At 40.6% G+C, this 26,143-nt stretch overlaps 1 protein-coding gene across 5 annotated transcripts in view; it reads right to left on the bottom strand.

Annotated features, from left to right (window-relative positions):
- Window positions 1-3,281: 3,281 nt before the first annotated feature.
- PRDM2 (PR/SET domain 2) overlaps window positions 3,282-26,143 on the bottom strand; it is a 71,516-nt gene continuing 48,654 nt past the window's right edge. For 3 of the 5 annotated variants that reach the window (XM_032201261.1, XM_032201258.1, XM_032201257.1), the window contains 3 exons: window positions 21,302-25,670; window positions 7,830-7,963; window positions 3,282-6,671 (listed from right to left, as the gene is read on the bottom strand). In XM_032201261.1, coding sequence (XP_032057152.1) covers window positions 7,855-7,963; window positions 21,302-25,670 — 4,478 coding nt within the window. In that variant the 3' untranslated portion in view covers window positions 3,282-6,671; window positions 7,830-7,854. The other 2 variants (XM_032201260.1, XM_032201259.1) reach the window with 2 other exon arrangements.

Here is a 26,143-nt window from a genome sequence, read left to right on the forward strand (position 1 = left end):
GAGAGCTGACAAAATCCTTGGCTGGATGCACGGGGAACTTGAAGTATGGATGCAATTATTCCTCTGGAGACAGCACTACTGAGATCAGTTCTGGAACATTTATGCAATCCATCACACAAAGAAAAATAATGTTTTGTAAAACTCAAAACGAATTTGAAGCAATGCACTTGTTTGGCATAAGTGACAGAGAGAGCTTAAACATAAGCTATTCCTTCCTTCATCTCCATCAGTTCTAGGCTGGAAGAGAAATTTGTCTGGTTGGGTTGTATTCTTTCAAAAAAAAAAAAAAATGGTACAGAAGAAAATGATGTAAGTGCCACAGGGAGAAAAAGCCCTACACCAAAAGACTTTGAGAATTCCACAGGTAGCTGATCAAAAGAAAGGCTGAGGTATGGCTTAAGTAATGTATGAATATCCTCGTAGAAAAGAAATACCAAGCCTGAAAGGACTCCCATCAGTCAGTGGTAGGCACAAAGAGAAGCTGAATTCAGATGCATACGTTATTTACTAGGGCAGAGTCCTAAAGGAAATAATAGTCTGGATTTTTTACTTTCCAAGATTAAATAAAGAGGCATTCCTAAAACAAAGCACCCTAGGGAAACCTTCATCGTTGGACTTGACAGAGAAACCACGGAGCCTGTCAGTCAAGTACTCCGGCTGGAGGAAGAAAAAAGGTAAAAGGGAGTAAATATGCTTGGTAGATGACAGGTTGAGTATTATCACAAGAAATGTATTTTACAGTGCAAATATTCCAACGTAATGCTGGTCCCAAAACAGTCTACTCCATGGCCGTCAACACTAGCAAAAGCAGGGGTTGGTGTGTGTGTGTTAATTCTGGTTAAATAAAATCATTAACAGTTACATCCACTTTCCAAAGGCAACAGTGCAATGCTCTATACAGCTGACGCCCCTACTGAAACCTTCCACTGACTTCTCTAGTTTCTAAAATCACTCTTTCATGAGAACGGAGCTTTCTGCCCCAAGAACCAGCACTGAGTTCAGCCCTTCCCAGAAGTTCTCCAGAGACCCTGCACACAGAGCACAGCACCCAAGCTATAATTACCAGCTTCTTTCCTGGTTCTCATTGATCTTGATGCAAGTATTTATTTCAATGGTTCAAAAAGGCTTGGTCACCCAGGCAAACGTTAATTCCAAGAGTAAATGAGAAAAACAGAGACACTTTCAAGAAAATGAAAAGGGGGCTAATATACCTCGTTTATTTGTAAATAGAACATTTACGAGGCATGCTAAAAGCATCTTAACAGTTCACTCCAAAAGAAATGAACAGAAACCCAACCCTGCTAAGCGCTGATAAAGTCAAGGTGACCCAGAGCTTAGCAGATCAGTAAAGGAGCGTGGGGGGGACTATTTGCATTAGCATCCCTTACCTAAGACAGTATTTCCAGGGAGGCCTAATCTTTAACAACTGTCTCTTCTTCTTCCAAGGCAGGTGCAAAGCAAGTCATAAAACAAATGCAGCACAGCTTGAATCTTAAATCCCTTTCCTCCCTGATTCCCTCCAACCCCTAAGCACCTGTCTGCCCTCCTCCTCTTCTTCATTTAAGAATAAATGGTGCTTGTTCACGATCAGGAAGCCAGAATGTGTTTTTTCAGTCAACTGCTGAGGCTAGCTCATCCCTAAACTGAGATAAATGCCTCTCGCACTGAAAGGCACAGCACTATTTCTCTCTGCCCGCTGGTACCCTTGGAAGACCAGGCAGGGAGCACCTGCTGCTCGCCCCATGTGGGCTGCTGGCCACCAGCCGCAGCCATTTCGGAGCGGTCACCTTGGCTCGATGCAAGCTGGTGGCCTGGAGGTGAAAGGCTCCATCGCTCACAAGCCAGGAAAATGCTGCTCAGCAGTGCCTGATGTGTGTTTTTATTTCCACTGTTCATCCATAGCTGGCCCATCTCACGTACGTGACAAGCTGTCAGGGATCCCAGGTGTAACGTACTTGTGTTCTCCTTGCCCACCACACTTTTTTTCTTGAGCACACACACCACACCACACATCCTATAGCCTTGTAAAGCTATTCACAACTCGCACGGGCATCAGAGATGGAGACAGCCTGACCATTTTTCCCTCTTCCCCTGAACTGCCTCTGCATCAGCACCCTGAGCACGGAACTGAGACTCAGTCAGGGGCCCTGCCAACAGCAGTCTCCTGCTGGCTGCACCCATCTGCCACCTGGCAGCTGCAGTGGGAGGAAACAGGATTAAGGCAGAAGCTTTCCTATGAGAAAGTTTTTTCTCCTTACCTGTTTCTTGAAGGTAGTCTTCTTCCAGAAAAGCCACAGCTCTTTTCAAAGGGAGGAATTAGCGCTGCTGCATGTGACAGCTCAGACAGATAAAAAACAAGTGCGTATCTATTTCACTAAAGAGTAACCCAGAAGATTTTCAAACACAGAGAAATTTACAGTTCAGCAAAATTCGATCACTCAAATCCTGACACTGAATGTCATTTAATAAAAAGCGGGTAGACTGCAACACTGCAAGAGGAGGTTTGCTGACTGCTAGGCTGCTGCAGGCAGGGCAACAATGTGCAGTGGTGACAAGAGTGGATTTTGTACTAACAGGTTGGATTTATAGCGTGTAAGGAATCTTCAGATTTTCTGGGGTGAAAGAGCTATTTCTAGTCTACATGAAATTAATATTAATACCTCTCCTTCAGCCATTCCCAATGATGTTTATTGCATCTGTTCCTGTCTCTAAAGAATGTGGCTGGATTAATGCCCTGGTGGTGAACGGTGCCCAACTGCCCTACCAAAAGTGCCAAGCTCCACAGCCCTACACAACCTTGACAAGGTCCAAACCTTCCCACCCAAGGCCTAGCAATGGAGCATCTCCTTTAACTGAGATGAACAAACTGGGGACCATTCCTAGTAGGGAAGCAGACCCCCCCCTCTTCATACCCTGCCCACATGTTCACCTCCCGCAGGGGACAGCAGCCTCCTGAACTGCACTGCGCTGTGTCGATTCCTCAGTGCTGCAAAAGGCTCACCAAGAGCTTTGGGGTCGAATGGAGAGTCCAAAATACAAAGGTGCTGCCCATCCAACTGTGTCCACCTGGAGCCTGAAGCATCAGGAGAGCTCAGTCTGCTGCAATCACTGATAGCATGGACAGAGCCTGGCAGGCAAAGTGACACTTCCATCTTCTTTCTCCTCTCCTGCCACCCACCCGTAAAACCCCAAGCACTCACCTATTTTGCAGCTAGAATAGGCTGCAGCTCCATTTTGAAGACTTCCTTTGCTCAAATAACAAATATTTCCATGGTGCAGTTTGTAACATTAATTTATTGTTGTTCTTTTTCTTTACATGGCAGACAGACAACAGAGCTTTCAGTCTTCCAGAGCAATGTTCAGCATCCGAGCACCAACCAGCTAATACCACGTCTCCACACAGTTTATTTTTCATAAACTTCTCAACATCGGCATTGTCAGGAGAGCACTGCAGAGCTACCGGTGTCAGCCTCGCAAATTCCTACATGCAGAACCTGAGCTTTTTCCCCACCCTCTCCTTGAATTTTCACAAGAACTTGTGATATTAGTCAAGGGCAAAATTTCACGTTTCATCAGCAGGCACGGGGGAGGTTAAAAATTTGCTGCAAAACTGTGAAATTCTGCCTTGGAAAAAATGGCATACTTTCCTGAATTTACTGTGAAGAAAATATCCTCATCGTTCTAGAGAAATGACACCATTTTGAACTCATTTTTCCTACAGGAAAAATCAACTCCCCCACCCTCCCCAAAAAAATGTGTTTGTCATCTGAGGGAAAATGATGAAAAGTCTGGTGCAACAATGGGTTATTTCTTGTCAGTGGCACAAATATTTTTCTACCACAGCTTAGACGGTAATGGATCTTTCAGATAGACCAGTACAACCTGAAGCTGTGTGCTGTGGTCTCTTGGTTGAGTAACACACATTATAAAACTTTAAAAACGGAGCATTTACAATCAGGGACATAAAGACGTGCTTTCAAAATTGTAAATACATATTTACAGGTTTGTGTGATAAACCAGAATTTCTCTGGGAAAAATGTTCATATAGCACAACAATTTACACACCTCTCTCCTTGAGTTTGTCTGTTGTTATGGTTAACACCACTCTAAAGAAGAAAAACAAAAAAGCAGCAAAAATAAATTGCACAAAAGTGAACTCTAATAACCTCATTGGTATGCCTTAAAGGCACTGAACTCAGCAGCATCCATGCCAGAAATGGATGTACTTCTCTGTACTTCATTCAACTTACTGTCGCTGGAAGTTGAGAGCGTCTCAGAAGAACTGGTTCTTTAAAGTAGGATTTGGGCTGCATGGCAAGAAAGCTCTTCCTCAACAACAGTCCTTGAGTGACCAGTGAAGATTTATACAGTAAGCAGGATCTTCGACAAAACACCTAACACAGCTGCACTGGGAAAATCAAGGGCATATCGAAGTGGTGCTTTAGGACAGAGTATATTGGAGCTGTGTTATATTAGCACTGTATATTCATTTTTCAAATTACCTAGATGCTGTCCAGACACACAGGAAGATAATTCCTGCTCTGAAGAACAGGGTTTACCATACTAATACTAGATGATGAAAGGAAGAAGATAATGTGCAGAGAAAATTAAAGGAAAGATAACGTGCAAAACTAAAGCGAGCCAAACTGATTAGAGAGCTGTATGTGCACGCCAGCTTCTTTGAGATATATATATATGTATATATAAGGCCAGGAAAACTATTTTCTGTGCTTTTTGACCAAGATTTACCAAGCTGCCTAGCAGATTTGGATACTCACTTCCTACTAGTTTTAATGAATAATGAGAATCTCAGTCTTCCAGGCTGCTGTGAAAAAAATCAGCCTTAGTTTGGAATTAGTACATCACATATTTCAAGAGGAAATTATTGCTAGCAAAAAGCTCAAGAGGGGACAAATCCTAGAGACTCTCCACTCTAGGCAAGAGACGGAACAGCCAGCAATGGCACAAGCTCTCCCCACAAAGCCTGCATCTCCATGGTCTCGGTCTCAGACTGGAAACATCATTTCCAAACACGGGAGGGGATGTGGCTTTTTATGGCTCATCTAGTTCTCAGCATCTCAGCCTTCCCCCACACCACAATTGCACTTAGAAAGCCTCCAATAGGGGTTATCCAAAAAATCTGTAGCTAGATAATGCAAGGTCCTGAAGACCTTTGCTTTCCAACTTAAACAACATGTAGCTAAGACATTTTTACGGTGAACAAAACCAATAGTTTTTGTTTAAAGCTTTTGTATTCATTTTGAACATTCTGATTTTCATCAAAACTATAAAAAATCAACTGTTTTCAGCAATTTCATACATATATATATTAATATATGTCATATATATATGTAGATATATAAATAATTGATCCTTTTTTGACCTTTTCAGGGTGGTGGTGGGAAGGAGTATCAACTGGGCACTTGTTTTTTCACAACTAATGTGTGCGTACACAGATGTGTGCTTACCTGTGTGGAGTGCAAAGATAAGAAAAGGAATAAACTGACTGAAACAAGGGGGAAATAGGGCAATCAACCCCCTTGGCCTCCTAGAAAAATCCCAAACTCAGACACTACATTAGCAGGGATCCCACAAAAACTGGGCAGAAGGAACCTCTTGGAAGGAATCTCTTGGAGGTGAAATTTGCCCGAGCACCCCTGCCAGATGATACACCTGTGATTGTCACATTTTGGAGCAAGAGCCAAGAGACCTCTTTGCACTGCATATTAGTAACTGACCTATTCTGCAACATTACTGGCTGCCATTCACAGATGTCTCCTTTACAGGACCACTGAAGCTAAGCATGCTTGCATTACAGGTCACAAACACAGAGCTCCACATTGAAGGAAAATTGTTGCTTGATAGTGCACAGCAACATGCGTGTTTGGTACTCTCACTAAATAAATAAATCCTGACTATACCAAGAGTACCAGGTTGGCAACAAATGTGATGGCAGCTTTTGAGATGCTTGTCCCTTTATGAAACTGGGCTATCAGTGCATTTCACAGAGATCACTTAACAGGTGGTCTTCCAAAAAAAAACGTGGGTCCTGACACACTTCAAAAGCAATGGCATCATGCCCGTTAAAGCTTATGGTACAAAGTCAAGAGACTGGGGTACCCACAGGCTTCAGATGTGGAAACCTCAGCAAAACCTACCACTCTCTTCAGTGGATTTTTGTGGGATGCCCAGTTCTTTACCCGTTAGGATGTAAAGTAGAAACTAAAATGATGTAACAGTCTTTTCAGAATTTAATTGCATAGTATGTTAAACCCCTCTGTGTTCGACCAGAAAGAGGAGACTCATCCAAACCCATCAGCCCTCTGAACAGGGTTAATCTGCCTGCAATTGTCTGAACATTTCTCCATGCTATTCCACTGGCTGTTGACGCGTGGGCTTCACGCGGCAGGGGACACTGGGGAATCACCCTCTCACCAGCATCCACAGTTCATCGTGCTCTGGAGAAGGCAGGAGCCCTGCTCCGCGCTCTCTCCCTCTCTCTCTGGAAGGAAGGACAATATGACACAAGCACGCCATTGCTTCCAGCAGAAGAAACCGCTGTCCCTGCTATCTACTGAGGAACCGGTCTCACCTCATCTGAGAAAAAGCAGGAGAAGATAATGCTTGAGGATTACTTCACCTCACCTTTGCCAGTCAAAAGTTCCTAGTACCTGCAAATACACAGAGAGTTGCATTTAATCAGAGTCAACTTCAAGGCTAAGCAGTCAGAGCATCCACCTGGCTCCTCAGGCAATGAGGCCCCGTCACGCCGACTTGGAAGCAGGACGAGGTGTTCAGTGAGTGCAGCACAGGGAAGATGCCCGTGCTTCAACTTCGCTTGGTTTTCCCCTAACTCAATGGTCTACACTACAGTTAGGGACATTAACGTTTCATTAGCAACCACTTCCATTATTTGGGAGCTAGTGAGCTTCAGAATCTTCCTAATGTTTTCCCAAAATGTTATTTTCAGAATATACTTAACCATTTTAACAAAGAATAAATTTCAGGCTGAGGTGTCTCAATTTTGCTGGCCATCATTCTCATCTTTAGCTTCATACAGGTAAGTATAACATTCCTGAGGTATTACATTAGTGTAAAAGAGGTGATTATCTACACATTGCCATTGGGGAAATGAAGGATCAGAAGACAAAGTGCCTTTTTTAAAGTTAACCAATGGGAAAATAATTCAGCATCACCTACAACACTGGGCCAGCTCATTAATTTATCCAAGTTTATATAGCTTCATTACAGCAGTTTGTCTTGCTACAACTCCACCTAGTGCTTTTATTTGTTAGCACAGCACTGCAAAGTGCATTTTAACACTGGTCTTCAAGCTTCTGTCATTCAACCAGAGCAGCCAACCATAGTATCTGTAGATCCCAAAGCACTTTACCCTCTGCTGCTCTCAGGTACAAACAGCACTCCTTCCCAGATGGAGACAAAGCCTCATCCTTACAAAAAATATTCAAGCTCAACACATAATCCAGAGGAGCAACACCTCAGGTCTCAAAAGCTCATAAATGGAAGAAAACACTGCTTACATCTTCCACGAGGCTAAGAGCTGACTGCCGTGACAGAGCCTTTTGGTGCAGAGGATGTAAGGGCTACACATCGCTAGGGAAGGCTTTGTCTCTTGCATTTGATTCAGGTGAGCAAGAGGCCCTGTTTCTGCCATAGGGCACCTTGCTATTCCCCTTCATGCTTGTTTTCTCACCAATGACCAGTTACAAGAGCAGCACCACTGTGGGTTTGTAAAGTGCTTTGCAATCCTTGCCCAGAGAAACACAAGCAGGGTGTGTTTGTGACATGCCGTGACCGCGTCGCTGTACCTGTGCAGCTTTGACATGCAGAAGTCTATTCCTTGAAGAAGTGGGATGCAGTGCAGCTGGATTTCTTGCATTGCCTGGTGCTGGTGTTATGAGAAGAGGAGGAGGGACATCTAGAGGCCATGCGGAGTCTGTAACTGTACAAAGAGGCAGGAGAAACTCATACACATTAGGGTACCGGAAAAAAAGAAACAAAACACCAGCATAGACATGCCTGAGGGGCTAGGGGCCCCACAGCAGCTTTGAAACCTATGAGTAAAGAAAAAAAAAAAAAAAACCTTACACACTTCACTCATCCTCCAAGTGCTTCTGAAGGCAAGAGTGTTTTTTTTTTTTCTTTCTTCTTTTTTGCCTTGTTCTGAACTTGATCTTTAGTTCATTCAGGTAGGAAGTCTCAATGTAAGCAGCCTCCAGCCTCCCACCCGCTGTCCCAGTTAGAGAGCCCTCCAACTAGGATGAACGGACAAATCCACAGCTATGTAGAGAACAAGGAGTCAGGTTCATTTTCTCATGACAGTCCATATCAGATTTTTAGATAGATATGTACAGAAAAATAATTTTACCATATATAAGCGCAATACCCCATCTGGTCATTTTACCCAAAGGCAACGCCTGAAGTACACTTTTGCCATGAAAACACTTATAAACTTGATGAATTACTTTTACAGGTCACTACAGCAAGCACTGTTCGGGTGTCTTTATTGCAGATGATACGTTATTTCATTTAAAATTTTAGAATAACTCTAAGAATCCCATCTTTCTTGTAAAGGAAAAGTGAAAATCAGGGATTTTAACTCGGCATTATTACATCCCTATCGATTGTGATTTCAAGAAGAAGCCTGAACGCAAGACAAAGCAAGGAAAATAAAACAGCTTAGGTGTAGTCGAACATACAATCTCAGTTCAAATATACACCCAAGCTAAACTTCCTTAAACTAAAAGAAAAAAAAAATCCCCTATTTGTTTATAAAACCTGCAGCTTTGTAGACCCGTGCTTTGGAGCAGTTTGGGCTGTCAGCCCCTGCTCAGTGCCTGCAGATGCACGTATGCCCCCCTCACACCTGTGCACCCCCACTCGTGGTAACCGCACGCTTACCTCGGCTATGCAAACTCCTCACATGTCTAACCAAAACCAGCCACTTATGTGCTTCCAAGGGAACGTCTTTTGAAATCTAATTTTATTACATAACAACGCATCTAAGAACACTTGAAAGTTAGGTTTTTCTCCGGGGTAGTTTCAGTGTTTGGCGTGCACCCTTTAAAATACGTTTCAGCTTTTGTTTTGTTACGTGCAGATTTTGTAGCACAGTGGAACTGCAAGTTAGAATTAAAGAAGTGCAAAATTTTCCATTACAACTGAAAAACAAAACCACAGAAATTGTGAAAAGTAAGCAATTCAATCATTTCCAAATTAAAATCTGTGGCTGAAATCATCTGCCAAAGCTTTGTTATTGTTATATGCAAACCATACTCTTCAGTCCTTGTGAATTTAATACTGAAGCCTTTGTCTAGCGTGTAGGAATCAGAAAGTGGTGACGAGGAAGTCAACAAAAGCCAGATTTTGTTGTTCCACATAAAGACTGTTACCAAGGGAAACGGTATAATACCCAAAACAAGTTTAGTTTGTTTAGTTTCAGTTCTTTACTATAACTAGAAAAGAGATTTTTTTTTGTTTTGTTTTACTTAGAATGTTCCCATTTAAGCAATGTTTAATGTCAAAAAATTAATTATGACTTGTAAAAGTTCTTCTGTAATCAATAACATCTGTGTGTTATTGCATGCGATGAGCAAATGCCTAGATCCTGTGGGAAACAAAAAATAAAAAATAAACAAAACAAGGCCTCAGACACAAAGAGGCAAAATATCTGAGAAAATCTGACCTGTGTTTTCAAACACGCTCCCCCTCAAAACCAATATGCTAAAGAAATCTTTTATCCCCTAATTCCACCCCACTTTCAAGCCATGGGTCATGGGTTTATTATGGGGAAGCAGGGGATGAGGGGAAGAAGATAAGGAGAGGCTGTTTTACTAGATGGACTGGATAGAAACGGGAATGGAGCCTGTATGGGGTTCTCATTGCTCCCTCTAACCACTCTCCGACCCAAGGCAAAACCTGGGCAGGGCTGAGAGCGTTGCTGTATGACAGCGGGTGGCAAAGCATGGCCCTCTGCACCTCTATGCCACTCGTGCAGGTTGTAATTTCGGTTTTAAGGAGCCCGATGGGCAGCGTGGCTGTCTGAACTCCCTGGGTCAGCAAACCCGGCCTGGCTGGTCTCCGAGGGGGAGGAGAGCTGCAACACCCCCTGCATGGGGGAATGGTTTATTGAGGTCACTATTTTTGGCTCTGTCACTTTGCACCTGCTTTCGCCATCACCAGCGCGGGTGTAACTGTAGCTGGGCGAAAAGAAAGGAATTTTTCAGCACCCTGTGTGGACACAGGCCGGAGCGAGGGGGCTGCGGCCTGGTCCTGCTGCACCACGGCCCAAAACACCAAAGGACAGGCCTGGCCCTGGTTAGCCCTGGTAGGAACAGTCCTTGCTAGGGGGGGAAACAAAAAAAAAAAAAAAAAAAAAAAAAAGGGAACGGCATCTGAAAAGATACTAAGCTTGCATGAAAAAGGGCACAGAAACTGAATGTTAAGCAACAGGAGGGGTTCGAGAGTTTTCTTTGTCAAGTAGGACTTTTTAATCAGGACAAATAGTGTTGGTAAATGTACTGGCTATACCCTAAATTAAAGCCAAACCAGAAGTTAAACGATACCATTTTTCACATGCAGACAGGGCCTAGAGCTCTAACTGAAAGCACACCCGAGCTGTGGCAGAGAAACAAATCACTGATTTTAGCGAGCCTCACTACAACAATATGCTAACCCCTGCCTCTTATGCTTCCATGCTAAGATCTTACAGTGTTTTGTGGTACGTTTGGTATCATACTCCCCATTTTTGAGGTGCAGAACTGAGTCAGAAGGAAAGGCATTTGCCAAGGTCATCCAGAAGACCACGAGTCCTAAAGAGGGATTTTTAAGCAAGGTTTGTATCACAGTACAGTGCGATTCCCCAAGCCACGCAGTGTCAACACTTAAAAAGTTTCACTTCATCTAAAATCCTACAGTCCTACACCCTCCGAGGCCGCTAAGCCTTGAGATTATGCATATGCAGACTTTTAGACTAGCAAGAATGCCAGATCCTGGCATGCACCCTTCCCTCCGACATTCTTGAAATACATTGGTGTTTCTTATGCAAATTACCTTGTCTTCTACCACACTCGGGCAATTAACATTCTTCCAAGCTGCTAGTTTAGTTCACTAAAAACTTCACAGAAAAAAAATAAGCCACGTTACTGGTGGGATTGAAGGATTGGAGTGATGTGAGATGGTTGCTGGTCACATCAGAGAAATTCAGTGAGCAAAGTCACAGTGTGGGGTAAGGCAAAGGTAAAAAAAAAAAAAAAAAAAAAAAAAAAAAAAAACATGGAATCTAGGTTCACTTTATACCTCAATTTATTTATTTATTTATTTATTTATTTTTCCAGGGCTTACACTTCTTTACTCCTCATCTAAAATAATAAAATAATACACATATGGGCCAATATTTCAGAATACACAGACTCCCTCCAATGATCCTCCTAAGAATAGACATGTCAGGGACATACTCTATCCAAAGTGGTTACTATTATTAAATAAAACAATGTCTAAGCTGTCAGAATGACTTCTAAAATAATTAACTGCCTGTCTAAAAAAAGATACAGTGGTGTGGATGTGTAAACTGAAATTCCTGGATTTGCAGAATTAGGCTGGGTAACTTGAGGGGCCAGAAAGCAAGCAAGGGGGTGATAAACGAGATTCCTGGGCTTTCGGCTCAGTGAGAACTCAAACAGCATGCTGCTACCCCAGCTGGCATGTACTCTCTTGCACTAGCAGATTGCCTAATGGGAAACACAAAACAAGGACTTGGAAAAACATCAACCATCAAATTACATGAACTTTTTTTTTTTTTTTTTTTTTTTAAGTGAAAAAGGGCATGGTTTGTGAAAGGAATTTGGTTGAGTAGGATTTTTTTTGCCCCAGCAAAAAAATGCCCTGCCTCTCTACATACAAAAAATGTGTGAGCAGAAGACAAAAAGGATCTCAGCATGTACTGCACATGTAATTGCTGAGACTTTGAGAATTACGCGATTTATGAATGTGGTGAAAAAGCTGGATCATGTATCAGGATTTTATCTTGCGATCACATGACACTAAAGGACATAACATGAATATTATGATTTTATGGTTAGGCCTTTCATGAATCTGAGCTGGAAAAACCTGTTATTGAGATGCTTGCATTCTCAACTTTCAAGAAGATACACAGCAGCAGTCTCTAACCACAGTGGTTCAAAGGACAGAATACCTTTAAAGTTGCACTGCTCCCTCACAATAACTCAAAAATTGTTTTGTTGTTACACATATGCTCTAGAGTTCAAGTTTCTTTGTTGTTGACTTAATCCCACTCCCACAGAAATCGTTCTTCAAATCACTGTTACTTTCAGAGATGAACATCAGATTGAGAACTGTTGAAAAAATCTCACACCATGCCAAGAATTCACCTGGGGACTGTCTAAAATTAATGCATCAATACCATTTTAATTAAACACAACAAGATTTTTTTTTTTTTTTTTTAAAAAGGCAACTAGTGATCTGAAGTGCCCCCTAAAATGGATTTGGCCCTGAAGATGGCTACTGAGCTCTTCTGGAAAATCAGATTCCTTGATGACACTTCCAATTGAGCTCAAAGAAATTACTAGTCACTAAGAAATCCGGGTCTATAAATGTAGATGGGCAGTATCACTTCAACAATTTATCTTCCTGCCCTTTTAAAGAGGCACAGAGCACTGTGCGAGCCAAAAGGTGAAGAATATTGGATTAAAAATAGCAGTACTCAAATACATCTTCTATACTGTCATGCAATGTAATCTGATGATTTGATTTAAAAAAATGTGTATCTACCAATACACATTTATGACAGGAAAAAGATGAGAAAAATTTATCACACATAGGGAAGGCTGCAGTTGATTTTTATTTAGCTTTATTCTGAAATGTTTTCTCCAAGTGAGTCTCAAGATTACTGAAGGCTAGCAGAACTCGTAAAAGCCCTGTCCTACACATCTCATTGCACGAAACCACACACAAGAAAACGTGCCTTTGATTTGACAGTGATGAGCGAAAGCATCTGCGATAATGAATGGGAAATAAAACTTCAGATTCCAGTGACAGTGAAGTTGGAGTGGACAACTCTTCAAAGCAGCTCAGTCCTGGAAGAATGTCTTCCTACCTCCTTTCACACTGCAACGGTTAGCAGAGAAAAACTACCTAAATGAAATGCTAAATAAATCCTAGCACCAAGTTAGAGTGGGAATACAACTAACTGCTACTCACACGTGTGCTGCACAAGCCTGAGTTTGCTCAATCTGCCTGAGCTCCCACAAAGCAAATCCCCCACAGAGCAGCTTCGGGGCAGCGCCATGCCCGCAGCTCACCACCAGCCCGGAGGGAGCAGAAGGAGCATTCAGGCTGACTCAGCTCCTTTCTGTTCCCACTTCTGTTGCCAGGCTTCCAAGTGCCCTCAGCAGGTAGCGCATCCTCTGTGATCTCGCCAACATCACTTCCCTGAAAAAGCACTTGCATTTACCTTACAGTGGGCATTTAACTTCGCTGAGTAGCATTGACCTAACTGCAAAAGGAACTGAGGCAGGCTCTGCAGAAACGGGCCCAGATACCAGAATATTATTCTTCTTTGACTGATGTAAGGCTTTATGAGTGGTACAAGTCCCCACGTTGCTGCCCATCTGCAGGGCAGCACACCTCCAGGGGTGCACGGCCACAAGCGCTCCAAACGCTGAGCCTACACTTCTGAGAAATGGAGCATCACCCACCGAGTGATCAAAGCTGCTTCTCACAACCCTTTGGCAGTTTCTGGGAGCAGCAGCATCCAAAACATGACTCAGATGACCCTGCTTGGCTTGTAGAATATAAAAGGCTTGCAAAAAATAAGCAAATGTATGTGTACACATACACACCCTGAAGTTCATTGCTGATTCTTGCACTAAGTCTCACAAACCACACTCTAGCCCTGGCTAGGTTAGGAGGATGAACCAGCTACCTATCTCCTCCGAAAAAGCCTCCCTCCAACTTGACGCCTACTCAGGCATCCCTTAGAGTTTCAGTGCTTTGCTGTTTATCTGAAGGGGAAAAAAAAAAAAAAGTAACAAAAAAGTACTAATTCAATGCCCTCTTTCAAATGCATGCTTTCAAAAGCAAAGTGTTTTTAAAGACTAAGATTAGTAAATGCCTGGGTTCAGCACAATGAGGATGAAAAGCGATGAATTGTGCACGGGAGGCAGCAGTCAGGTGCCCACTAGCAATAGGGCCTCCCTCTTAACTAAGGAAAAAGTTTAGAAGTATTTAAAGTGGTTGAAGAGCCTGTGGTCCAGAGACAGTCCCCATGGGACTAACAACCCCGTTCCTTTCTGAGCTCTGGCAGTGCCCTGGTGTTAGACCTTGGATGTTTCACTCCACCTGCTTCCTTTCCCACTCTAATAACCTATTGCCATTTCAGACACCGGGCTGGGGGGACCCTGTCCTGACTGTAAGTGATGAGCACAGAGTAGCACTGACCTCAGCTACAACCAGAGTGTTACCTTGGTATTAATTCCACTCAAATAAATAAATAAATAAAGTTTGGTTTGTGTTTTTTTTTTTTTTTTTTTTTTTTAAAACTGTTAAGACATTACCGAAATTGCAAAGTCAGGATCCCAAAGCTTAGGAAATGGCCTCATGTCATTCATTAGTATGAAATAAAGAGACAACTTTAACAGCATTGACATTCTTCTTTCTCTCATTTGATTTGTAAAACAGACCATTAGCCACATACTTAATGGATTACACCTTCCTTAAAGTGCATTATTTGCATCTCGTTCTGAGAAAGAATGTTTTTCCTCACCTTCCCACTCTTCCAAAATGTATTGGAAGGTCCAACACAAACCCTCATTCCCATAGAGCTGCTACTCACATCCAGAGCAGCTCCACCCTACAAATTAAATATGGCATGGGTTCTACAAAGAAAAGAAAAAAAGCAGTATACAACTATATAATACATATAACATGGCATGCTGGAAACAAATCATGGATTTTATAACAATCTGAATACGACCTTAAAAAAAAATCTCTTGAACATTTTAATTTGCATTGTCCTCAGACATCTCTTTTGAGTAGCTCTTAGCTCTCAGTTCACTCAGTCTTGGAATAACTATCCACAAAGTTTAGATGAAATAATCCACTTTAAAGCTTAACTCGGATGACTGTGGCTGTGTACGTGGAGAGTTCCCCTTAAACTTCCGTAAGATTTGTGCATCAAAGTCTTGAATACTTTGCAAAATTCCAGCTATGGCCTCAGAACACCGAACACAATAGGACATTAACACATTCTATAATAAGAATTAATATTCTGTTTTTAAATACTGTATTAAGTGGAAACAAAATCAGCTTTGCCATTCTGCACTGTATTACTATCAAAGTGTTTTCAGTTATTACTATGAATTTTCATGCTAGTCCCAAGAATTTCTAATTCTTTACCAGTTTAGTTAAATAAGATGTAAAAGTTTACCTCTTCTACACAGTTCACTTACCACAAAAGCTCAGATCCACAACAGCATGTTCAGAACTTTCTCATAATGAAAGGGAGATAAAGGATAGAAGTAGACTTTCATTTGACTCATGCCAGTCAGCCAGAATCAACATGCAGTCTCCCAAGTTCTCTTTCTAAGGTCATTTACAAGCATTTTGACTGCCAAAGGTTATCATTCAGCTTCTTAGCTGAATTCAAATCCAGTGAAAGCTGGAACTGGCCCCACCGCTTTGGAAATGAAATCACAAATCTAAGTGAATAGCAATATTTGTTTCCACATTTGAACTTGAAAATTTATACACTAAACTGCCAGGGTCTAGTTTTCCATTACATCTCTCTAAAGTAAACTATCAGGAGCTAAACTAGAATGCTTTAAATGGAAAGCTTACAATATAAAATGCTGACAAAACATAGTGAAAGAAACACAAGCCCAAATTGATTATAGGCAGCTCACAGAAAGGGGCAGGAGCTTACAGAGTGGGGCAGGGAATACCACATGCAGGAGACCTGGCTGCATCACCTGGACCGTCTTTTAATGTCAAGGACTCAACACCTTGAAGATATTCTCTGATACAAGCAAGTTGTAACTCCTGTCAACAAACTGGATAATGGAGAAAAACAAAAAGCAAGCCATTTGTTAGCTCTTCCAGCTCCTTACATACATTGCTTTTATTAAACTAACTGCGTTTGATCCTGACTAACATGTCACTCTTCATAAACAGGACAAGTTTGTCTTCATTGCCTGTTTGGATTCATCTCAGGAAGTGTCAGTACTTTGTGGGCATCATTATGGCTTTATTGGTGCATTCAGATCATAAAAAGACAGTTCTAAAAACTATAGAATTCAATGATGCAAATGAGATACAACAGTAATGGTAACTATAAAAGTTGCACTTTTCCTATGTGTGATGAATAGACTAGATCAAATGAAACGTCTTCCTTGAAGATTAGGTCATTTTTGGAGTACAGGTCTCAATCTTACAGCGTTTTGCTTGAGATTTGTTGGGTATGAACATAAGAACCATGTCAGAGTGAGTGGCAACATCTGTGGGACGCAGCAGGATTTAATACCACAGCAGAAAAAAAACCAGAAAAGATGATGACAATGGGATTTCTGCTGTAATATTAAGCAACGACAGAAAGAAGCAGGTTTGTTCATTATCAGTTCACTATCAGACATCACAAATATATGATCAAAACACTGAGACTGCAGTAAGAGCAAACACACCAACTGGTATTTCAGTTGTCAGTAATGCAAGATGTGAAAAAACTGTTTGAGGCTCAGTTTATGCTGTTCCTTCAGTAGCTTCAAAATGGGAGTTTTTTTCTAATGTTTCCTAATTCTTATAAAACGTTCAAGTACAACAACGGATATGTAAAACAAAACATTTCCACTGAAGAAAATATCATAAAACCCAATCAATACTAAACACCTTTACTGTGGCTGTCCTACCTCCTAATAAATATAGTTGCTATTGCAAGCTAGACTTCATCTAGCTACAATTCAACTCTTAACCATCTCTGTCACTGCAGCTATCCAGCTGCAGCATACATCATCACACTGTAGATATGCTTGCATAAACACTCAATGCACAATGTTAAAATTCTGCATCATTTTACGAGATTTTCCCCTTTTAATTACAATCCAGGGAAAAATCCGTTACAGAGAGGGTAAGATCTTCGAGGAATGATTTATGTGAGAAAATAAATAAGCAGCTCTTACCAAAGAACCTTGCTAAAACAGAAGTATTCATTTGAATAAACTTGCTACTAGAAAGAAAAGGGTTCCTGTAATACAGCTGAGTCTTAGCGATGTTACAATATTCCTTCCAACTGCCACACCTATATGGACACGGATGCTTCTGGCCCCGCTGCAGGAGGACGCCACATGCTGTAATTCCTCTTGGTGTTGGAATGTAACGTTCTGAAATTCTCAGAGCCAAATTCTTTATGTGTTTTTTTTGACTAAGCTAGTTCACTAAGCATATAAAAGCAGAAAAAGATTAAATGTGTGCAATGCTAATTAAACTTTTAAATTAACTATATCCGCAGTAAAGAAAATCAAGAATTGAGATGTGTCAAATTTGTATATATTTGTTTTAGCGAGCTAGGCATAAAAAGCCAAAGGATGCAAGCATACTTAATTCCTTCTAGATGTACAGAGTCTCATTTTTCCTGGTACATCTGGTTTCCATACAAAACACAGCTTCCCACAAGTTTTTAAAAAGTTTACTTTATTGGTTACAGTTATATAAAATGTGTCATGATAGTTCCATCTAGTTGGTCATTAAGTGCTTGCTTGCAACACCACAGAGACTCTTTGCCACATCTGCAACTTTTATGATGTGCTGCGTGCTGGAGAAATCTCCCTCTTCGGTTGCTTACCTGCACTTACAGTATCTTCAGCAAGGCTACAATGTTCAAAAGCAATGACGACCCCACTTGTATGTCAAATTGCAATTTTTAATGTTTTCATTAGAATACTCTTTATATCACTCTCCAAAAAAAGAAGAAAAAAAAAGGAAAAAAAATATAACTAACAGCAAACTTTAATACAGGAACATGCTCCGAGATTAACAACCCAAAATGAAAACAAAATGAAATTAATGTAAAATGTAAATCACATATAGTACAATTGAAGTGTCCAAAACAATTTAAATAATTTTAAATATTTTATTTTTTAAACTTGCTACAAATGCTTTATACAATATTTCAACATAAAGTCCCCATAACAGAAATGTAACAAAATGGGAATGATAGTGAAAGTGAAAGTTAAAGTGGCACAAATTCACCAAACAAGTATTAAACTACAAATTTTAAGAGGTAGATTACTTTTTAAGTCAAGAACAAAAAATAAAAGGGGTGGCTGTATAATGAAACTAGTCACTTTCCATCAACTCAGTCATTAATCTTGAAAGCTATATAAACACGAGAAATGGCATTTCCATAAAAAGATGCTTAAGAACAACAGACCAATTTGTTGTTTTAAGTTATTAGATAGAGGTGTAAGACCTTTTAGAGTAATTATATATTTAACTTTCAAAATATACAGGTATGTAGCCCTGGTCTAGCCTTTTTATCAATAAAAAGATACACTGCATTCATTATATATAGTATTTAGAAACTGGTATCGGTATTTCATTGCTATATAAAGTTCCATCTGCAAGTATAAATAGGAATTTGGAAAACTCACAGAACATCCAAATCAGGCTTTTTTCCCATTATATGCTGGTCATTGAAAACACGCAAAAAGTGGGGGGAAGGTAGGAAGAAAAGGAAATTCATCATACTAGGTTCCTCTCTACTGTTTAGAAGAAAGGTTTTAGCAGACTTTCTACATGACAGAAGTACTTAGAATGCAGCAACATTTGTTGTCCCTGAATCTCTACTGAATTACTGATAGAACAGGGAATCTCTGCTTTGCCAAGTTTACAAGTGACTGCCATTATGCCATTTGTGAAGGTACAGACAGAACAAGGATCTAAGTGTTCAAGGGATGAAGATTTGGTTTAGTTTAATCCCACTTTTTTTTCTTTTTTTTTTTTGATTTTTTTTTGGTGTGTGTGTTGTTTTTTATTATTATTATTTTTGGTTTGGTGGTGGTGGTGTTTTGGTTCCATTTTGTTTTTAATAGTACCCTTCTCTTATCTGAATCATCGTGAAGCCCAGCATGAGTGTCAGGCACAAAGTAAGTCTATGCCTGACACAGTATTAGCAAGAAGCCTGCAGGCAATTTATGATTGTGAGTCAGCTTCAGCTGGTTTCGCAAGCTTGGTGGACTTCACATCCATTGTCGTAGTGCTTATCCTAAGTTGAGCATGCAACAGCTCTACCATGTCATTAAGGGATTTTTTGTTTTGTTTTGCTTTGTTTTACAGGAGATTCCTAGAAAATAAAAAACAAAAACTGAAGATAAATGACAACACAAATTATTTGTGAGTGGAGTATGTTTACACAGAAAAACGGAAAGGTGAAAAACAAATTTGGAGACAATTACTACATGAAGCAACAATCCTGAATGAATGCTAAGAACTGAGATTTCCTGGGGGGGCAAAAAAAAAACAAACATGATGTCTACACAGAGTAGAATCGAAGCTTATGCTGACATTAAATAGTGTATGAAGACAAAAAAACTCTTTGTGCTTTATATAGAAAAAAACAAAGGTGATGAGACGATCCAGATTTATGAGCATTATTTCAGAAACAAAAGCAAGAATTCTTCTAGCAAAAATATTCATTAAACCATTAAAGACTGCAAGCTGCCAAAGTAAACGAACAGTATTTGGGACAGTCAAGGAAATGTTACCCCTTGGTAAATCATTATTTACCCTGAATGCTATTAACAGTTTCCATATGCAGAGATTTCCAAGCACTTGCTTGTTTTGCTTAAAGGTCAAATGATGAGTTTGGATGGAAAGATGTGTCATTCTGGCTTCAAATTCCACTGATCTGCTCTGGCATCATGTAAGAGACAGCTTCACGCATAATGCTAAGGAAGCAGCCGAGTAGAATTAAGTAACATGAAGATGATTATGGCCCAAGAGAACAGGCCTGCTCAATGAACGGTTCTTGTACTTTAAGGGCATATTCAACACCGTTAGTCTCCGAATTCCAGGAGGAATCTTTTTTTTCCTTCAACGTGTCCTACCTTGGATATTAACCAAGTCAAATCCCCTTCTTTGCAATAATTCTGTTATGTTGTAGATTGACTCTGTAGGAAGTATTTCCTCAAAATTATCACGTAAGGTCTTCACCATAAGAAACACAAGCTGCAAATAGTGTTTTTGACGCTTCCTGACAAATTCCACTCGTGGACACTTGTGAAAGAGGCTGCCACTTCCACCCCCCTCTCTACTATCAATTGCTTTGGTAAAAAATACTACCTTTAGCCATAAACCTGCTGTTAATCACAGCATAGAGTGCAATTAGCAAAAATAAAAGAACCCTTAATTACCACTGAGTTTTGTGGAAGTTACCCAGCAAATCAGACACCTATTTCAAGAAGAGCAGGGCAGGAGCCTGCTAATAGAAATTTGCAAAATACACTACTGACTACTTAAAAGACTACATGAAGACTTTAAACGGGACTCAGGCACATAGATTAAGCTTTTATTTTTTTTTATTTAAGTATTATCCTTTCTTGTGATTAAAATGCTTCTTCTGAAAATGAAATAGAGCTTTAGTAATATTTTTTTTATACTGAAACATAAGAGCATGATAATTTTAACAAAAATTTACACATTCATGTAACTTTTCTTACACATCTATTTCCCTTATATTAAGTATTTAGAGATCTGACTCAATTAGTATGCACATACAATTTTTGAAGTATGTTTTTTTAATATATGATATGCAGAGGATACTTTTTATTAAAAACCAACATTTCAAATTATTTTAGTAAGAGGGTAAAAATGCAGCCATGATTTTTAGCTTAATGAACCACCATAAACCAAATCTAGAACGATTTTGGGCCACCAAATGCTGCAGAGCAAATACGTAGTCATTGCCTCCAATAACTTTAATGAGTTTAGGTTTATTTGCACTCAGGTGGTGAGATTTTTTTTCCCAGCGTTTTCAATTCCATTTATAATTGAACATTCTCTATACAAATAATGTATTATTTTATGACAATGAGACAAAATGCACCAAGTGTGTACATCATACCTCAGCATGACTGAGCTGCTAACCATGGTTTAGGAAATGCAATCTTCTTTTGTTTTAAATATGAGAAGGAAAAAAAAAAAGACCAAGAAAATCAGCAAAACAGCAAGCACCATGTTCCTGTTTTGTCTGAACGTCAAATTAAAAGCTTACCTGAAATCTTTTAATTCTTGCTTTGTACTGCTTTCATCTCTTTTGTTTTCTGCTGCCTCTGCATTTGCTGCCTGCTGTAAGCTTCGTGTAATAGGTCCTCCGATCCTCTCTCTAGATTTTACAGAGAATCTGTCTGCCTTTTTCTTACTCGCCACAGCAGACTTACTTGACAAAACAGCTTTATTATTCCTTTGTATTCTGACGTGCAATTTCCGGGTCGCTTTGCTTGAGATTCCAGAGGAACTGTTCTTAGCTACCACTTTAGTTTTTTTCCCGTCAACATGAGTCATTTTGGACACTCTTACAGGACTAGAGTTCCTCAACGATGAAGATGAATTTGGCTTTTTAGATCGCATGGAAGGTACAAATTTCGCATTTTGTTTTGATTTGAAGGATGCAGAGGGCAGCTGGATTTGAGCAGGTCCTGAGGTTCGTGCTCTTGTCTTGCCCAAGTGAGGCTGCATGCCTTGCATTTTGATCTCGGCATCTGCTGTTCGCCTACGCTGGTTGCTGCCTTTTTCGTTGCTTGCAGGTAACGAAGAACTTGCACTTTTTTTTGATGAATTTTTTTTAGAGGATGGGGAGATGGGTTTCTTGGGACAGCTATAGGACGCGTGTTTGTTCAAACTTCCAATATAAGTAAACTCTCGATTACAGTAGGGGCAGATATGGGAGTCTGACTCGGATGGATTATTTTTCAAGTCTGCCTTCTGCTGGGATTTCTTTTTTTGCAAAATAGCTTTCTGGACAAGCTGGTTTTTCTTTTTCAATGCACTTATTTTTAGTTTACTTGAGGACATTTTGCTAATCTCAACATTGAAATTTAGTCTTTTGGGCTGACCCATTCGTCTGAAAGCATTCTTTCCAGGGCCAGTTATAACAACCATGCCGTTCTTAGGCTGCACTGTCTGTTTCAGCGGTACTGGATTTTTTTTGGGTGTGTATCTCTTTTTATCACTTGCAGATGCACAAGCCAGTATGTGTTTGTGTAACTCAGGCATGTTATCAACGCTTTTCCCACATTTTGTGCATCGGATGGCAGTAGTAAAAGTCTGTGGAATATTGTGGGTAGTGAAGTTTGTTGCAGTAACTCCAATGCCCATAGGATTACGATGGTGATACTGAAATGGAGGTGGTTTAAAGCTTGGGTAGTGTTGATTGAGGCCCATACGAACATCTGGATCTTTAGATTTTACCCCAGAAGCCATTATTTTTATAGTAGTATAAAGTTCTTCAGAGGAATCATTTAGATCTTCGTCATCTTCCTCTTTGGAAGGTTCTAAAGAGTCTTCTGAGAGGTTCTGCATGTGCTCTATGTTGACCTTACTGGGGTCAGTAAAATTCTGGGGTCTCAGAGTCCCACTTTCAAACTCATGATGCGTGCACTCTTTGTCTGGATGGAGATCCCGCTGATGCTGCTGCAAATTGCACAAAAAAGCAAATTCCTTTTTACAGACCGAGCAAACAAAGATATTTCCCACTCCATGAAGCAGAAAGCGATGTTCTGACAAGTCTGTTTTATCCCTAAAAAGCTGTACACAGAATTCACATTTGAAGGGCCACTCTTCAGCATGAACAGATAAATGTTTAGTTAGGTCTTTAATAGAAAGAAAAGGTGATTCACAGACATTGCACACAAAGCTTTTATTGAATGTTTCCTGCACTACTCCTGATTCACCTGAAGTATGAGGATCTTCTCTTGCTTTCTGTTCATTTTCAGTTTCTTCCTGTTTTATTATTGGAAGAGTATTTTCAAGATTATCAGCAGAGGAAACAACAGAAGAAACTACTGAAAGAGGAGGTGGAGATGGAGATGATGAAGAGGAAGAGGAGGAGAAGGAGGAGGATGATGAGGAAGAAGAAGAGGAAGAGAGAGTAGGAGGACCAGGTGAAGCAGCAGAAATAAGAGGTTCAACAGAAGGAACAGGGGATGGGGAAGGAGAAACAGTAGGTGAAAGAACAGGCAGAGGGGACTGGGTGGTAGTGTTAGAAAGTGGTGACGGACAAGAAGAAGTGTTAGTGGCACTGGCAGAGACATCTGGAATTGATAATGGCATCGTGGGAAGAAGGGGAGGAGGCGATGTAGCAACTGTTAACACAGGTGGGCAGGGTGGTGGGGAAGGAGGATTGGTGGGTGTTAACAAAGGTGGCAACTGGCACATGGAAGGTACAGCAGATGTCTGTGGCACAGGGGAAACAGAGGAACTAAGGGGCTGAGTGTCAACAGAAGACGATGCTGATAGACTAGGGTCCGTGTCAGGTTCTGGTTGAGACTCCAGAGATTTGCTTGGGCTCGGGCTTCTGTTCACACTGGGTGTGCTGTCTGTGGCTGCATCCATTCCGTTATACTCATTCAGCAGAACCTTCTGTAACATGCAAGTAGTTGGTTTCTTCTTTTTAACACCACTACAGGTCGGCTGTATGGAGTTTTCTTTATATTCCCTAATTTCAGCATCACTGCAAGGCTTCTTATGCACGCTTAAATCTAGTACAGATTCCCAAGGTACTTGATTCTTATTTTTGACATCAGACCGTTGCTTTACACCACTGGACAAATCCAGCGGCTGCTGGTTGCACACATTGCCAAAAGTTGGAGCTGCTGCCCAGTCTTTTGATAGTTTATAGTCTTCAAAGCAAAGAGGGCTCATAGTCTCTCTTTCTTCTCTTCCAGTCAAGCTCCAAGCAGGTGAGTTGCTGTGGCTTTCTAACTTTGGCATTTTTGAGCTTCGAAGATTATCATTCCACACAGTTTTTCCCTCACCTGACTTGACAAAGTCTCGAAGCACTGGACTATGTTGTGGAGAACTAGGAGGAGAGCTGGTCCTTCTTTTAAATCTACTGGATACTGGAGGCAAAATAGGTGATGACGTAACAGAAGGTCCTAGTTTAGGGATTTCGCTTGACGGAGTTATCTTCTTATTGTCCTGTGTCTGAAGAAGCTGTTTTAATTTTGATGACAAATACACACTTTTTTCTTTATGAAAAGGCAAGCTCTCTGTTGAAATGCTAAGAGGAAGATTTAAAGAACTAGTAGGAGTTATAGGTTCTGGGTCTGTTTCGGTTTTTATTTTTGGTACAAGAGGAGGGCTGGCAGTTCTCCTCTTTTTGGATTCATTGCTCCCACTGCTAGAGGGCTCTTTAGGAGGTTCATTCACATGCGTTTGTGTAACCTTTATATTTGAGGAAATTTCCACTGTGACTGGACTGATTATACAGTTTAGTCCATACAAGTCTGCAGAGTTGGACTCCATCTGAATCACATCACAATTGCTAGTACTGCTGTTGGACTGAATTTTACCATCAATGTAATAATTTAAGTTTTCAGAGATATTGCTGGAAATATCCATAATATAGACGTCATCTACTTCACCTTCCTCTTCTATTTCTGTACTTGCTATATATACACTCTGGACTGCTGGGGTCTGCTCAGTTTGAAGTGGTGGCTCTTCAGAATAGAATCCTTTTCTTCTGACACCTTTGGGAATAAGGTGACGCTCATGAACCCTACGCTGATGCCTCCGCATGTTGGTGTGAGTTCCAAAAACCTTTTTGCAATATTTGCATGGATGCAATTCTTTGGGCTCCTTATTTTCCTCAGCAAAAGTGGAGTTTGACACTTCTTGGGAGGCTTTCTCAGAATCCAAGACTACAGTCTCTTGCACAAGACTGGAAACGTTCAAGTCATCTTTAAGACCATCATCCACAATCACCTGGTTATCTGCAACATTATCTAAGTGTTGTGAAGATGTTAGGGTTAGGAACGGTTTCCTTTTCGGCCCTGCCTCATGGCGCCGTTCGTGTCTTCGTCTGTTAATCTGAGTACCGAAGGCTTTCCCGCAATACCGACATTTGAAAGCATGGTTAACAGTAGATATATGAATGTGCATGTGGCGTTCAAGTCCTTGCTTTGTTGTAAACTTCCTCTCACAATGCTGACAGGGAAACATGAATGTTTCCTGAACATCACCGTTTGATTCACCTCTTGCTTTTGGAATTTTCACAACGAGTTTCTTTGGAGAGCTTTCTGGAGATTCCTCTGATGTACTCTTTTGCTCTTCCATAGAATCTAATTTTTCTTCGCATATCAAAGGCAGTTCAGCATTTTCCTTAAGCATATTGGTTTCTTCTATTTCCTCTTCATCTTCCTCCTCCTCCTCATCCTCTTCCTCCTCCTCATCATCTAAATCCTCTGATCCACAGTTTATTGCTTCTCCTTGTTTGTCTTCAGTCACCATTTGTGGTTCACTGGTAGGACTGGGGATCATCAGCTTTGGAAGTGCATCTTGATTTACCATTTCCTGAATTACAGCTGTTTGTTCCAGAGACAGTACTGCAGAAACAGAAGGCTTTTCATCTTCTTCTTTATGACCTGATGCACAAAGTAGGAAAAGAAAAGCATAAGCCATTTTTACCAAACATTTTGAAGTACTCTGCACCTTTCTTCTACCTTATTCTCTAACACAGTACAGTCAACACTTAATGATCCACACAATACCTCTCTATTTCTCACCACTGTGATACAGTCCCAAACGTAAAACTGTATTCAGAAATTTCCTTCCTGAAACTTCAGCCGAATGGAGACAACTGCCTGTACTTAACACAGCGAGAATCTTTGGACTGAACATTGTGGCCAAAGAAAACAAAACAGTAGACTTCAGAACATTTCAGGAAATCTCTAAAAGCTTCAGTGACTTCTCCTACAGCAAAGGAGTGTCAGAAAAGTACAGCAATACATACAGGAAGTATCTAGGACGTCTATCATGCAAATTTTTGACTTGGACATTTCTCCTACATTTTTATTTTGATGAGAAATACAACAACCTGGACTTGTACTGTATGGCA

Source organism: Aythya fuligula, chromosome 21 (genome assembly GCF_009819795.1).
Source record: "Aythya fuligula isolate bAytFul2 chromosome 21, bAytFul2.pri, whole genome shotgun sequence".
Classification (NCBI taxonomy): Eukaryota; Metazoa; Chordata; class Aves; order Anseriformes; family Anatidae; genus Aythya; species Aythya fuligula.